At 41.6% G+C, this 17,269-nt stretch overlaps 1 protein-coding gene across 3 annotated transcripts in view; it reads left to right on the top strand.

Annotated features, from left to right (window-relative positions):
* PSEN1 (presenilin 1) overlaps window positions 1–17,269 on the top strand; it is a 126,280-nt gene that overhangs the window by 80,684 nt on the left and 28,327 nt on the right. For all 3 annotated transcript variants that reach the window (XM_069731075.1, XM_069731084.1, XM_069731094.1), the window contains 3 exons: window positions 13,825–13,892; window positions 15,207–15,427; window positions 16,582–16,680. In XM_069731075.1, the coding sequence (XP_069587176.1) occupies window positions 13,825–13,892; window positions 15,207–15,427; window positions 16,582–16,680 (388 nt within the window). The remainder of the gene's footprint in view (window positions 1–13,824; window positions 13,893–15,206; window positions 15,428–16,581; window positions 16,681–17,269) is intronic.

Here is a 17,269-nt window from a genome sequence, read left to right as displayed (position 1 = left end):
ATCTATTTGTGTTATATATGTTAGGTAAAATTCCTTTTGGAAATTATAGGTCTTATGTGATGACTACTCTACTCTACTCAGGGTTACCACGGTAATTTATATGTCCATACCTTTCCCTATTTATTTGTTATGTGGTGTCATCTGCTGGCTAATTGATATTTATATTTTAATTTAGCATTTTTTGATATATTGTTTTTTATCTAAATTTTGTTAATACGGTACATTTTATTTTGGGGACTGTTCATGGAATATAAGACATCCCTTGAGAGTTAGCACTTGTGCATCTTTCGAGAAAAAAAAAAAAGACCCTGTCTTACTTTCAGGGAAACTTGGTACATGACAACTGTGATGCAACAGCACTCTAAGCTTTAGAAACTGCATTACACTATTGTTACACACACACACAGACAAATGTGAGGTTCTTTAAACACTTGTTGACAGATGGGTATACACGTTTTGATGAAACCAAGCAAACCTTCAAGGATTGCGCTATCAGTAGGGGATAACTTATATACTTGGCACAACCTTTTTTAAGTTAACCTGGCAGTCGGTTCATGCAGACTAAAACACGAGCTAGGCAAATCAGTGCATAGCTGCACAATTGAAGCCAGGCATATCTTTCTCTGAAACGGCAAAGCTTAGAAGAGCTGGCCATGTATCAGAGCAGAGATCAGATTTGTCCTGAGCCACCATTACGTGGCGTTTCCCAGAGTGGTTGCAGGTATTGACTGGTTTTTCGTTATGGAAGAAACCTGACGATCACCTGAACCCGCGCTAGGAAAGATATATTTTCACTGGAGCGTTTCAGAGAAAAATATACCGGACTGCAATCGTACAACCAGACTCTGATTTTTGATGCTCCTCTTGTTCAGCATGAATCAACTGACCGATTCCCTTTAATCTCCTCCCGTTATGACATAGTTACGTTATTTGTCGAGTCCCTGACTTTAATGTACTATACAGCTGTGTATAGTACAAGCGATGAAACAATCGCAGCTTCAAGTCCCCCATCGAGACCATTGAATACAGTAGAAAATGAAAAAAAAATGTTTTTAAATAAATATATAAAAAAATAAAAGTGCAAATCACCCTCCTTTTTACCCATTTAACAATAAAGGAAACAAAAATACAAATGGTATTGCTACTTTCATAAAAAAGTCCATTCTGTCAAATTTTAAAATAAATCTTTATGGGAAACATAATAATGAGAAAAAAAAATCTAAACTCCTGAATTACCTTTTTTTGGCTGCTGCAACACTGCAAATAAAATGCAGTAAGAGGCAATGAAAACATCATATTTACCCCAAAATGATATTGATAAAAACGTAAGCCCAGGGTGCAAAAAATAAACCTTCACCCAGCACCGTCGACTAAAAAAATGTTACTGGTCTTGGAAAATAGTGATGCAAGCTACATTAAGATTTTTGGTACTCGCCATAAAATCTTTCTCGGAGCTTTCATTGGGGAAACCATGGGTGTATGCTGCTGCCACTAGGCAAAAAAAAGTTAGCTCCTTCTCAGCAGTATATACCCACCAACTGGTACAAAGCTAATCAGTGAGAAAGCAGTAAGAGAAGCAAGAGTTATAGAACAATCATAACATACCCAGAATCAACAATAAACAAGGATGGCAGCTGTGTCCCCCAGTGAAGGCTCTGAGCAAGAGATTTTACGATAGGTACCCAAAATCATCATTTCATTGTGGGACACAGGAAACTGAGACATCCAAAAGCAGTCCCAAGTGTGGGAAAAATAGTATACCCTTAAGTCCGAACTCAGACCATTGCGGCTTGCGGGACCTTACTGCCGAGATTCACATCCAACAAGGGCAGGTGTGAACTTTGTAGGACTTGGCAAAGGTATGAATGGAAGACCATGTAATAGCTTTGCAAATCTGTGAGGCAGATGCCTGGTGGCGAACGGTATAGGAGGCCCACACTGCATGACTGGAGTGTGCTGTGACCCTTAGTCAGTAGACTTCCAGATGGCAGTACGATCCCAGCGAGGTAATGGTAGATTTGATAGCAGCCAAGTCCTTTCGAAGACCTTCAGGAATTATGAACAGCGAAGTGTCCGTGTGGAGGTTGATTACTTCCGCGTGCCATGGTGTTCTGGGCCAGTCTGAAGTGATGAGAATGACAGGCACTCCCTCCGTTTTGATCATCTTGACCACCCTTGATCAGTGGCAAGGAAGGGAACAGGTATAAGAGGGAGAACGGAGACCAAGGAATTACGAAGGCTTCTGTGCCAATTGCTAGCTGGTCGCATGATCTAGAGATGAACTGAGGAATCTTGTGATTTATTCTAGATGCCATCAGGTCCCCCATTGGAGACAAATGTTGTGGAATGCTGACAGGTTCAGGGACTATTCGCCGGCGGCGAGAACCTCTCTGCTAGGACAAGCGGAGGCCCAGTTCTCCACTCCTGGAATGTGCACTGCCGATATCATTGGTACGTTCTGTTCTGCCCATAATAGAATCCGCGTCACTTCTGACAATACTGCTCGACTTTGAGTTCCTCCTGATTTATGTATGCCACCGTCGTGGCATTGTCTGTTTGGCTGGAATCGGATGGTTGAGGAGAAGATCCTGCCAGTGAAGCAGAGCAAGAAAGTTTTCACTTAGTTTCATCGGCGCAGGCCTGTTAAGTTCTGAAAAACTGCTCCCCAACCGAGAACACTGGCATCTGTTGTAACGATCTCCCAGCATGGTGGTAGGAAACGATGTACAGTACAGACCAAAAGTTTGGACACACCTTCTCATTTAAAGATTTTTCTGTATTTTCACGACTATGAAAATTGTAAATTCACACTGAAGGCATCAAAACTATGAATTAACACATGTGGAATTACATACTTAAAAAAAAAAGTGTGAAACAACTGAAATTATGTCTTATATTCTAGGTTCTTCAAAGTAGCCACCTTTTGCTTTGATGACTGCTTTGCACACTCTTGTCATTCTCTTGATGAGCTTCAAGAGGTAGTCACTGGAAATGGTCTTCCAACAATCTTGAATGAGTTCCCAGAGATGCTTAGCCCTTTTGCCTTCACTCTGCGGTCCAGCTCACCCAAACCTTCTCGATTGGGTTCAGGTCTGGTGACTGTGGAGACCAGGTCATCTGGCGTAGCACCCCATCACGCTCCATCTTGGTCAAATAGCCCTTACACAGCCTGGATGTGTGCTTGGGGTCATTGTCCTGTTCAAAAATAAATGATGGTCCAACTAAACGTGAACCGGATGGAATAGCATGCCGCTGCAAGATGCTGTGGTAGCCGTGCTGGTTCAGTATGCCTTCAATTTTGGATAACTCGCCAACATTGTCACCAGCAAAGCACCCCCACACCATCACACCTCCTCCTCCATGCTTCACGGTGGAAACCAGGCATGTAGAGTCCATCCGTTCACCTTTTCTCCATCGCACAAAGACACGGTGGTTGGAACCAAAGATCACAAATTTGGACTCATCAGATCAAAGCACAGATTTCCACTGGTCTAATGTCCATTCCTTGTATTCTTTAGCCCAAACAAGTCTCTCTTGTTTGTCGCCTGTCCTTAGCAGTGGTTTCCTAGCAGCTATTTTACCATGAAGGCCTGCTGCACAAAGTCTCCTCTTAACAGTTGTTGTAGAGATTTGTCTGCTGCTAGAACTCTGTGTGGCATTGACCTGGTCTCTAATCTGAGCTGCTGTTAACCTGTGATTTCTGAGGCTGGTGATTCGGATAAACTTATCCTCAGAAGCAGAGGTGACTCTTGGTCTTCCTTTCCTGGGGCGGTCCTCATGTGAGCCAGTTTTTGTAGCGCTTGATGGTTTTTGCAATTGCACTTGGGGACACTTTCAAAGTTTTCCTAATTTTTCGGACTGACTGACCTTCATTTCTTAAAGAAATGATGGCCACTCGTTTTTCTTAGCTGCTTTTTTCTTGCCATAATACAAATTCTAACAGTCTATTCAGTAGGATTATCTGCTGTGTATCCACCAGACTTTTGCACAACACAACTGATGGTCCCAACCCCATTTATAAGGCAAGAAATCCCACTTATTAAACCTGACAGGGCACACCTGTGAAGTGAAAACCATTTCCGGTGGCTACCTCTTGAAGCTCATCAAGAGAATGCCAAGAGTGTGCAAAGCAGTCATCAAAGCAAAAGGTGGCTACTTTGAAGAACCTAGAATATAAGACATAATTTCAGTTGTTTCACACTTTTTTGTTAAGTATATAATTCCACATGTGTTAATTCATAGTTTTGATGCCTTCAGTGTGAATGTACAGTTTTCATAGTCATGAAAATACGGAAAAATCTTTAAATGAGAAGGTGTGTCCAAACTTTTGGTCTGTACTGTACTTGAAGAGATTGAGTCCACAATTCTAGGGACTTCTTTATCTGAGAAGGGAGCGTGATTAGTTGATCTAGGGGGAGAGTCAACCTGTCCCATCGTGATAATAGAAAAAGTTGAAGGGGACATGTATGAAGCTGGGCGAATGGAACTGCTTCCATTGACACAACCATCCTACCTAAGATGCTCATACAGAAGCAGAGCAAAAGAGGGCATGTACCCCTTAGGAAGCGAATCCCGCATGATAGAGCAGAGTGCTTCTCTTTGGGCAGAAAAACTCTTGATCGCGCAGTTTCGAACATCATTCCCAGAAAAACAATGCTTTGGACCGGTATCGGGAATGACTTAGCTATGTTGATAATCCACTTAGAGCCACTTGTTCCGGAAAGTAACGGGACGTCCGCCCTCCCTGAGAGGCTTTTCAGGTGGTAGCTGTCTGTCATGCCGAGGAAAGTCTGTTGGATCTGGAACTGGAAGACAGGCACTGGTGGGCTCGTGGACGCCAGGAGGGTGGCTGGCTTGATGGGCTGGAGATTTGGCCTGCCGATTACTAGTCTTGACTTGAAATCTCTGAAACGAATAAAACTGTACTGTGTAACGTTTGGGAGGTGGGCTTTTAGACCTTGTTGAAGGAGTGAGGTACTCTTGTTTCCTTTGACGTTGGAAACTATGTTATCCAACTCTTCGAAAAGACTAGAATTCAGTACAGGACCTTTTGGAATCTGTGTCCACGTACCATACCTTTAAGCAGAAGACCCTGCAGATGGTGATGATATTGCCAGCTTCCATGGCAGAGCAAACGGTTGCGTAGTGAGCTGCTGTGAGGAGATGCTTCCCTGCTTGATCAATTTATTCTGCTAGGTCCGCCAGTTTGAACAGGGAAGAGGCTGACCGTATACCCTGGAGGAGTTTTGCCCAGGTCGACACTGCTTTGGATAACCATGTCGCTGAATAGGACTTGCAGAATGCTGTGCCCATGGTCTCGAAGGCTGATTTGTCAAGAGCTTTGGTGTTTTTGATGCAGCCTCCTCCTTGGAGCCTTCTAACAGGAAGAGGAAGAATAGTGTAAGTGGAGAGCTGGGAGACCGGGGAATCTACTGAGCGAGACTCTGCCCATTTCTGAAGCAGATCAGGTGTAAAAGCATACAAGCCTTCCTTGCGTTTTCTTCTTTGGAAATTCTCGTATGTATGTTCCCATTCCTTAGTGAAGATTCTGGTGACCTCTTTGTGGTTGGCAAAGGTCATGGGAGGACGCTTTGTCTTTCTGAATGATACGGTGTACTCAAAAGATGTTTCTGGATACTCTTTGTTAAGGGTCTGATTGCTGGCTACAATCGGACTACTTACCATGTCCCGTAGTTTAAAGATCTGTTCAGAGTCTAGATCAGAATCTGACTCGGACTGGGGTTCTGAATCATGCAGAGCTGGAGCATTAAAGAGGAGGAAGAGAGAGATAGGATCCTGGAGTATGGAGAGGATAATGAGAATCTGGACTATGAGCTAGTGTGGACAAACCTTTTTAGAACCCATGGTACGTCTTTTGGAATTGAGGAGCCGTGGGGTCTGGAGTACCAAAAGGAGAGATCGAGGGTCCCATGATGGAGGTAGGGCTGTGCAGTTGTTTTAAGACTGATATCAATGTCTGGGAGACCTTTGTGAGGTCCGCTACTGACTGGGAGAGAGATGCAGCTCACAAGGGGTGGGCACTGTCATTTTGGGCAGTGGGTGGGTCCTGGGGTGGCATATTAGATGGATTGCAGTTTGGGCAGAGTGACTAGGTCTGACCAGAGGGAAACGTTTTATTACAGGTGGAACTAGCACAATGGAGGTCAATATGAGGAGGATTGGAGTGATCTTCCCTGGGTCTAGGCATAGAAAGAGGAGTACCAATGTGAGATATGCTGGGAAGAGAGCTGCACCCCAGTGGCAGAGCTTATTCAGACCCTGGTTCCTGGTTCTCGAGTCAGCAGTGAGTGGAGGGACTAGTGATACGGGGCTGCGGAGAGCGGTTGCTATGGTACATGAGTCAGCAACTGTAGATGGCTCTGGATAGGCGGGGTGGAGTCTTAAAAACGTGCAAAACTTTCACTGTAGCCGGACGAAACAAGGAAGTGCAAAGAGTTCAGAGATCCCCCGTGCTGGAAGGTAGGAACGTCTTGATTGGGCGGGAGAAATGAGAGTGGCTGGTGCACGTGATTGGCTAGGCTGATGGGGGCGTGATGCGGCCTCTGGAGAATGCCTAGAATGGAGTTGGAGACTAAATTTTTAGATGATGGCCACAAGAGGGAGTGGGAAGGGTGCCGCGATTGACATATTAAGTTATTTTGCTCCCCATGACCCGTGGATCGCTTTTAAAAGGAGTTTTAGTTCCTGATGGCGAGGACCAAGTCCTCTTGTACCTCAGTGCGGATGCCCTGAGCACTCTTGATGTGTTGGGGGAGAATAGGGTCCTGCCGGATGAATCCCGGAGATGACAGTAGTGATGCAATCTCACACTGTGCTTTTGGTCTTACGGTGGAGAGCAGAGTGACACAATACTACTCTGTAGCCCGTATCACAAGCTGAACCGGCAAAATGAAAATCATTAATAAAAACAACAATCCTAAAGTAGAAACAAGGCTGAGTGCAGCCCTGTGTCCACCTTTTATTGACACTAAGCTAAAACCGATTAGCTCAATGACAGTCAGTGTATACTGCTGAGGAGGAGCTAACTTTTTATTGCATAGTGTACCCTCCTAGTGGAAGCAGCATGCACCCATGGTTCCCTGTGTCCCCCAATGAAACGCAATTGTACTGATCTGGAGAATCATATTGTCAAGTCAGTTTTATTATATAGTGAATATGTAAATCAAAATCCAAAAATCCATTTGTGAAACTGCATTTTTTTTTTTTTACTTTGATGCACTTGGAATTGGACTTGGAACTTGGAAGAACTGGTGCCATTTCAAAAGTACAACTCGTCTTGCAATAAACAAGCTCTATAAGGCTATGTGGATGGAAAAATAAAAAACCAATGGCTTTTGGGACGGAAAACATGGAAATTGGCCGTTGCGGATGGGAGTTAATAATGCTGGGCTTTTGTGCTTACACCTACTGCCCTGAACACCGCTCTCCGCTTGCCAACACTCCTTTTTGGGGATCAGCAGCAACTGAATAGATTCTTACTATTGACACATAAAAACGTTCATAGAAAAAGTTTTTTGTCCCCATAAATGCTTAGTATTTTCAGGTCACAGCAAGCATGATAGTATACATCTGCATATAAATTATCTTATAACCTTTCAGGATTTTCATCAAAAATTGAGTCCTGCTTTATCCCCTTGGGCTTCACTACATTATATAGCCTTGTTATGTAAAAATGCTGTCAAACCGCTTTATAGAAAGAAGGAAAAAAAAAAATCAGAATTGAAATAAATAAATAAATAAATAAATAAATAAATCCAGTACATAGCACAAGTAAAACCACAGAGGAATGAGCCTACAGGAAAAATGCAGCTAAGCCTTGGCCAGCCATGACGGGTGGTGAGTGTAGAGCCAGTCAGAGCAGTTGTTGGTGGTCATCAAACTGTCATCTCTGAGTAATGTCACATGCTGAAAACAAGTCATTAAGGAGCCCATGGATAACCCCTGTTACATTTTGAGTTTATAATCCTTTTCCTTTTTGCTTATTCAATCCGATGTTTCATACATGCATCTACAAATCATAGATAAATGTCATCTAGACCCACCAAAAACAGCTCGTTCACCAGCAGGGTGTATGTGTACTAGGTCCCTGGAAATCAAATGATTGGACATGGTGGAGTTCATCGTGCCCAACCACGTGTTTACTTAGGAGATAAATCAATGTTTGGCATCACTGACATCGACTTACCTCTTGATATAAGCCTATGCGGTAGGCTGATCTATGCAGGCACATTATTGTGACCATTGGGGGTGATAACTCGTCATTAATTACAGCGGGTACGTTGGGTTACATTCTGGGCATGATAGATCATAAATCGGATGTACAGTGTGTGATCTAGCTAGATCTGTAAAAATAAAAAGTCAGAAATCCATAATGATAAAGAGTACGTGTGATGCGTGTCAGTAGCTCAATATACTGATAATAAAGCATGAGCAGCATTTACTGTAAAATACAACCATAATCTCCTCTCAAGTGAGAATTTGAAAGATTTTTTATGGACCATTGAAAATTTTAAAAAAGTGGCCAATTTTGGTCACATGACTAAATGCAGAAACACCACATGGGTAAAACATTTTCAACAGGCGTGCGTTCCAAAAATCCTTAGCTGCCCTGTAACAGGGTTTTTTCCATGATAAACTTTTTTTCCCCCTTTTTAAATACTAGGCAATTCTATAGTCAGGAAATAACCCAGTGTTATTTTTGTGCTCAAAAGTATTCTTTAAATATTTTAATCTAATTTTTTTTTCTTATTGTATCAAATTCTGTATTAAAAATAATACAAAAAAATTTTAATTTTGCAATTTTCACTTTGGCCACTTTTTTTTTAAACTCTAACTTCCTGTTATTTCAGGAAGCAACACACGCACCATAGCCTCAATGGTCAGACCTCGACTGTTTTTGTTTCAAAGTGTCTAATGAGCATGTCCAATCATTGTGATGAATAAGGAGCAGGGTGAGCTGTGACATCACATATTGTCATTGGTGGACCCTGGGTTATCTGTAGTGTGGAGCGAATGTGTTCAGATAAGGTGTCATCCAAGCATGATCGGGTGCTAACAGAGTATTTTCGGAGGGCTCGAATACTACTTTCGAACCGGCAGACAATCCCTGCATGTGTTGCAGTTGTTGAACAGCCGTGAGACATGGAGCCACAGGAACATGAGCATAGTATTCGAGAACGCCAAAGATACTCTGTTAGCACCCGAGCATGATCAGATAACACCTCATCCGAGCACGTTCGCTCAACACTAGTTATCAGCTGTATGTAGCGGTGTCACCTGTCATTGTAATCCTGCCTCTGATATGGAGCCTGCTGAAAATGGTTCCTTTAATAACCCCTTCACCCCCGGGACATATTCCATTTTCATTTTTGTTTTCCACTCCCCTTCTTCCCTGAGCCATAACTTTTTTTCATGGCCGTGTGAGAGTTTGTATTTTGCGGGATGACTTATACTTTAAAACGACCCCATTGATTTTGCCATCTAATGTACTGGAAACCAGAAATACATTCAAATTGCGGTGGAATTGCAAAAAAAAAAAGTGCTATTCCACAATTGTTTTTTTTTACCATGTTTAATAACTGCTAAAACTGGCCTGCCATTATGCTTCCCCAGGTCATTTCGAGTTCACAGATACCAAACATGTATAGGTTCTTTTTTTTTATTTAAGTGATCAAAAAAGTCTTTTTGTTTAAAAGAAAAAAAAGAAAAAAAAAGAAAATTAGTTGTCATGTGACTGGAAAGATGCAGGCTCAGCTCTGGATTCCGCATCAAAGGAGGAGACCCAACTTATGACGTGTATATGTCGTGATGGGGTTAAGGACAGGAAATATGAGTCTAAAAAAGATCAAATTAGCTGTCTTGTGACGGGAAAGATGCGGGCTCAGGGCTTGAGTCTGCATCAAAGGGGGAGACACTACATGTGACTTTTGTATGCCATGATGGGTTTAAGGACAGGAAATATGAGTCTAAAAAGCTCCAGGATCTGAAAAGTGGCAAAGTTTCCTTTTTACGAAAGCTTGGTCATATACATGAAACACCTGTCAGTAACTTGGCTCGGCCAGGCATATGGTGGCAATGACACCAGTCCTGTTGCTTGACCTCCTTATGGAAATTAAGCAAAACTCACACTTTTTCATGGATGATGCAAAAAAAGTTCCCTTAAAATCTCTCTATCTAACTTGTATGATCTGAAAAATCAGAAAGTGTTGATTATCAGAACTGCACTCCAGCATTGTCCTGTGTGTGATCCCGGCTATGGAGTACTCGTTATCTCATACTTTTGTCATGTCTTATATGTGTGTGTCTGTATCTCTTTTTGCAATTTCTCAATAATTAGATTTTTGAAATGCGATAAACCTGACAGTGCTCACGCTAAAAAAAAAAAAATGCCAAGAATCCTCTTGTTTTTCAGGTTGTTTAGATCTTGGACACTGATTACTTTAGGTATTGAGCACAAGATGTTGATAAATTGTTCCAAATACTTAATGTAACAATCACGACAAGTATGTTCTTGTGTGACAGTAATGTCACATACAGTGGGGCAAAAAAGTATTTAGTCAGTCAGCAATAGTGCAAGTTCCACCACTTAAAAAGATGAGGCGTCTGTAATTTACATCATAGGTAGACCTCAACTATGGGACACAAACTGAGAAAAAAAAATCCAGAAAATCACATTGTCTGTTTTTTTAACAATTTATTTGCATATTATGGTGGAAAATAAGTATTTGGTCAGAAACAAAATTTCATCTCAATACTTTGTAATATATCCTTTGTTGGCAATGACAGAGGTCAAACGTTTTCTGTAAGTCTTCACAAGGTTGCCACACACTGTTGTTGGTATGTTGGCCCATTCCTCCATGCAGATCTCCTCTAGAGCAGTGATGTTTTTGGCTTTTCGCTTGGCAACACGGACTTTCAACTCCCTCCAAAGGTTTTCTATAGGGTTGAGATCTGGAGACTGGCTAGGCCACTCCAGGACCTTGAAATGCTTCCTACGAAGCCACTCCTTCGTTGTCCTGGCGGTGTGCTTTGGATCATTGTCATGTTGAAAGACCCAGCCACGTTTCATCTTCAATGCCCTTGCTGATGGAAGGAGGTTTGCACTCAAAATCTCACGATACATGGCCCCATTCATTCTTTCATGTACCCGGATCAGTCGTCCTGGCCCCTTTGCAGAGAAACAGCCCCAAAGCATGATGTTTCCACCACCATGCTTTACAGTAGGTATGGTGTTTGATGGATGCAACTCAGTATTCTTTTTCCTCCAAACACGGCAAGTTGTGTTTCTACCAAACAGTTCCAGTTTGGTTTCATCAGACCATAGGACATTCTCCCAAAACTCCTCTGGATCATCCAAATGCTCTCTAGCAAACTTCAGACGGGCCCGGACATGTACTGGCTTAAGCAGTGGGACACGTCTGGCACTGCAGGATCTGAGTCCATGGTGGCGTAGTGTGTTACTTATGGTAGGCCTTGTTACATTGGTCCCAGCTCTCTGCAATTCATTCACTAGGTCCCCCCGCGTGGTTCTGGGATTTTTGCTCACTGTTCTTGTGATCATTCTGACCCCACGGGGTGGGATTTTGCGTGGAGCCCCAGATCGAGGGAGATTATCAGTGGTCTTGTATGTCTTCCATTTTCTAATTATTGCTCCCACTGTTGATTTCTTCACTCCAAGCTGGTTGGCTATTGCAGATTCAGTCTTCCCAGCCTGGTGCAGGGCTACAATTTTGTTTCTGGTGTCCTTTGACAGCTCTTTGGTCTTCACCATAGTGGAGTTTGGAGTCAGACTGTTTGAGGGTGTGCACAGGTGTCTTTTTATACTGATAACAAGTTTAAACAGGTGCCATTACTACAGGTAATGAGTGGAGGAAAGAGGAGACTCTTAAAGAAGAAGTTACAGGTCTGTGACAGCCAGAAATCTTGATTGTTTGTTTCTGACCAAATACTTATTTTCCACCATAATATGAAAATAAATTGTTAAAAAAACAGACAATGTGATTTTCTGGATTTTTTTTCTCAGTTTGTCTCCCATAGTTGAGGTCTACCTATGATGTAAATTACAGACGCCTCTCATCTTTTTAAGTGGTGGAACTTGCACTATTGCTGACTGACTAAATACTTTTTTGCCCCACTGTAGCAGAGCAGTCAGTTGTATGGATGGTTTACAGACCTGCTATGTTGTGCTAGAAAGAAACCATTGTCTCGTCTTTCCTGCCCAACAAATTGGAGCTTATACAAGATGGAACGACTTTCCGACACGAAACCGAAGAGTACTAGATTTTACAGCATCGTTGGTCATACAAGACCTATGTAAAATTATCAAACATCAGAAAAATGAAAGATTCACAGCAAAGTGAATGAGGTTCTTTATTTCCATTCAAGAAAAATTAATGAAACTCTGACCAAACTTTTGACCTGTTTGATTTTTGGCGGACGAGGAAAATCACTGATGTGAGGCCTAAGAAATACTTTTTGGTTTTTACTACTAATGCTCTGATCATTAAATTTCCAATTTTCAATGTAATTTTAACCTTCCAACGTAATGATGGAAAAGTGGTTCTGGAATAGGAAATGTGTCCAAGTTATAAATAAAGGTTTTATTTACCGGTGGTGGCGATGAGCGAATGTGCTGGGATAAAGCGTTATCTGAGCATGCTCGGGTGCTAACCGAGAGTCTTCGGCGTGCTCGAGTACTATGTCCGAGTCCCCGCGGAACATTTTTAGAGCACGCCGAAGTCACTCAGTTAGCACCCGAGCATGTGCGTATAACACCTTACCCCAGCAGGTTCGCTCATCACTAACCAATAGGAAATACAATGTATTTTAGGTAGGTATCGGTAACTTTGGTAGGTTACAGTTCTAGTCGAAGTATTACAAGATTGCCTAAAGTAGACATGGTTTAAAATAGTAGGCGTTGGATATCTTCAAGCCTTGAATACTATGTTACTAGATATAAACGATACAAATAGAAACTACCAGGGTGTCTGATTTTATGTTACTGGGTATTCTATGCTATTAGGATAAATCATCCTCAAAAACTTGGCAGTTTCTGCTCCCAAACTCTACAAAAAGTCTGCACATTGCCTAAAAAAGTTTTCCTTTTTTCAAAGTATTTTTCTTTAAAGGAAAACAAAATCAACTGCTGTCCGCTATCACTGGGTCCAGTGCTACGTCTCCAATGGCAGACAGCTAACTGATTGTCTGCAGCGCTGCAGACGTGACGTCACCGCTGCAATCTGTACACCATTACCAAAACGGCGGTGGAGACGCAGCCCTGGATCCGGGAAAAGTGAATATCAGTGGATTGTTATTTTTATCTTGGTAAGGATGAATTTCTAATATAAATTTCAAGAGGTTTTCCCCTTTTCAACTTTTTTTTAAGTTTATTTTAAATCTATTTTTTAGACTTTTTTTTTTCTCCCATATTTTTATCTGTACTAAAATAAAATCTGAAATCTTGCTATTTTCACCATGGCCACTAGACGTCATATTAAACTCATACTTAGTGTTCTGGTCAGAACCAAATGGACATGATCAGTAATAGACTGGCTCTGACTCGTTGACTTGTATTGAAGTATTTTGTAAGCATGCTCTAATCTATGCCAAGGTGATTGTGAAGATAGGGGGAGGAAGTGAGCCGTGCCCATCACCTGTTATGAATGGTGGATCGTCTGTTATTTACTGTGTATGAGGTATTGGCTTTTTACTGTAATCCTGTCTCTGATGATAATGACTGATGAAAAGTCATATTTACAGAACAGTGTTAGTCTAGTATTGGACTTATTTTTTTTTCTTCTGCAGGTCATTCACGGCTGGCTGATCATTTCCTCCTTGTTGCTACTCTTTTTCTTCTCTTTGATATATTTGGGGTAAGCACACATCAATTAACTAGAAAAAGCTCTTTCCCCTTTTGTGTAGTTATTTCTCACAGTAAATTAGTGGTTATTTATTTAAAAAGGTATTCCCATCTCCAAGATCCTTATCCATTATGTAGTAGGTGTGATTATAGCAAATACATCCAATTAGAAATATAGTGTAATACTTCTGATTAGCTATGCCATTTACCCCATGTGCAGGGCATTGCAGTAGCTTAGATATCCATGGTTACGACAACTAGCAACTAACTGTCACTATCTGATGGGTCGGAGCCATCAATATCTAAGCTACTGCAAATGGGATTAGCGACATAGCTAATCAGAAGAACTACTCTACATTTTTAATTGGAGGTATTTGCTATTATTATTATTATTCTTACACCTACTACATATTGGCATAGGATCTTGGAGATGGGAATAGTCATTTAATGTAATGGGCCTAATTTTCATAGTTATGGAACATGATCTAACATTATTTTCTTGAGTGTATAAGAAAAATAGTGTTTAAGGTGTATATAGAGTTGAGTTTAGCTGTTTCTTCATTTGTCTTTCAAAAGACCAGCGACGATCTGTACGGTCGCAATTGCCGATTCCTTGTGGGTTGTCACTATGACTACTGGATGGCTGCTCTGCTTAGTTATGCAGTAAAACCTTCACCTACCCACATCACTGCACATTTAGACACTTACCATTCTGAAGTCTGGAAGATCAAGGGGGTAAATACTATTATATAAATATTACTATGGTGTAGTTAATTAGTTAATGGCAGCCATCAGTAGTAGACACAGTCTGTTAAAAAATCAAATGTGTAACATCTTGACTGAAGATGATGGGTGGAAGCTCTTTCTATTTTTTTTTTCAGCATTTAATATTTTACTTTTGCCATAAATATGTAATTTTCTTAACTGATGTAAATCTCGCTGTTTTCCTGAATCTGATGTTGTTTTCCATTTGATCCTGCGTCTCTCTTCCTGAGATATGGCTCTCTCTTCTCTGTGTGTAAATCTAGTCTTTATAGCCAACTGGGTGTGGTCTTCAAGCACACACACAAAGGCCGCCCCCACTTGGCTAAAGCTAACAAAACTAGATTTACATACAGGGAAGAAAGGGCCGTATCTCCGTAACGGAGAGGCGCAGGAACAAAAGGAAAACTGCTCCAGATTCAGGAGCCTAGCGGCATCCTGGACACCTTTATGACCTAATGACTAGTTGTAATTTAGTCCTAGCTCCAGGCAAAGCTTGGCTTAAAGTGCTGGATGAAGTTTAAACTTATTAAAAAATGATTTTTTTTTTTTTTCTGATTTCCAGAGAAGTGTTCAAGACATACAATGTAGCCATGGATTACATCACTCTCGCCTTGATGATCTGGAATTTTGGAGTAGTGGGTATGATCTGCATTCACTGGAAGGGGCCGCTCCTCCTACAACAGGCCTATCTCATTATGATCAGCGCTTTGATGGCTTTGGTGTTTATCAAGTACCTTCCAGAGTGGACGGCCTGGCTTATTCTCGCAGTTATTTCTGTATACGGTGAGTATGATATGCACTGCCATATAGGAGTTGTGTCAGGACATGAGTAACAAGCTCCAGTCTGGGAGAGAAGTACATCAGACTCAGCTGGCTGTCACGGCTAACGGGAGAAAAAATGGATTTAAAAGGTTTTCTTAGACACTAGAAGATTTTTCAGCGGATCTGTCACTGGATTTCACACATTTTTTATTAGGTCTAAGATCTGTTTTGTTGTATTTACTGTGAAATAGATGTATAAACTTATGAAAGTTTAATATCATTGCCACCGACTTTATTTACAGTTCCTCAGTGTCTCTCCTCTCTGCTGAGATCTCTCCCTGCTTAGTACACACTGCAGCTGTCAATTAGGATGGATGGGTGAAGACTGAATACATTGGACTTCTGAGCAGTCTGATTCTCTTGCTGGACTCATGAAATTATTATCTTAATATAAGGAATGTACAGCCATTCTTACATTTATTTTCAAAGAAAATGCACCAGTCTTATCAGGTGCAAGGGATCTATATAATTATGTATGCAGTTTGTAATGTGAAATCTAGATTCACTTTAGGAGATGGTAACAATTCTAATTACTGTGCTGTATATCTGCATGGTTTTCAGGACCTGAAAACCGTGTTTGAGTGGAGAGACAGGATTAGGGAGAGGGACTGATGCAAGTATCGTTTGTACAGCGCTACAGAATATGTTGGTGTGTTAAAAGATTGAACAGCAAGTATATAATTAACATTTATTTTTTAAATAAAGTCATCAAAATTTGAGTTGTAAAATGTCTAATCTTAAAGGGATGTGTAACTGCAGACTGGTAAATACCCCCAGCACACACCATGCGATGTGAGGATCTGCTGGTCTCTGAGCCGGGAATGGCGGTGATGTATGTAATACACATACTCCCAGGCAGAATAAATCTATTGGGCGCACTCCATACAAGTGTATGGAGCAAGGCCGCACCCACTAGACCGTTTTTGCCTGGGAGTATGCATATTACATGCATCACCGCCATTCCTGGCTCAGAAACCAGCAAATCCTCACATTGCATGGTGTGTGCTGGGGGGGGGGGGGGGTATTTTATAATTCTGCAGGCTTATCATTTTAGACTGGACAACCCCTTTTAATATTCATGATTTTTATACTTTTTGATTTTGTTCTCATTTTAGATCTCGTTGCTGTTTTGTCTCCGAAGGGTCCCCTCCGCATGCTGGTGGAGACGGCACAGGAGCGAAATGAAACCCTCTTCCCAGCTTTAATCTACTCCTGTATGTATTCTGTATTAATGGGGTTTACCCGGGGTATTTGCCACTGTCTTTAGAAAAGAAAAAAAAAAACATAAATTCTTATTTACCAGCCTTAAAGAAGTCATTTTGCGGTCATTTTCATATCGGAGAATAATTAGAGCTGAATTATTATATATCTATTAGAATGGTTGCCTTCCCTTGCTCTTTGCTTTTTCTTCTTCTTGACGCAATACAATGTACTACATTGTTTTCCTCTTTGGCAGGAACAACGCATCCTGAGTTTCCGCCACTTGACCTAAAGTTGAGTCATAGCTTCTGTCACCACTTGCTTGTCCTTTGTAGACATCAGCATTAGTGATGAGCGAGTGTGCTTGGATAAGGTGTTATCTGAGCATGCTCGTGTGCTAACCGAGTGTCTTTGGGGTGCTCGAATAATGTGTTTTGAGTCCCCGTGGCTGCAGGTCTCATGGCTGTTCGACAGCTACAACACATGCAGGGATTACCTAACAAACCGACAATCCCTGTATGTGTTGTGGCTGTCTAACAGCCATGAGACATGCAGCAGCGGGGATGTGAATATATTTTTCGAGCACTTGGTTAGCACATGAGC

This window comes from Ranitomeya imitator, chromosome 1, assembly GCF_032444005.1.
Source record: "Ranitomeya imitator isolate aRanImi1 chromosome 1, aRanImi1.pri, whole genome shotgun sequence".
In the NCBI taxonomy this organism is placed as follows: domain Eukaryota; kingdom Metazoa; phylum Chordata; class Amphibia; order Anura; family Dendrobatidae; genus Ranitomeya; species Ranitomeya imitator.
This window is presented reverse-complemented; position numbering and strand designations above follow the sequence as displayed.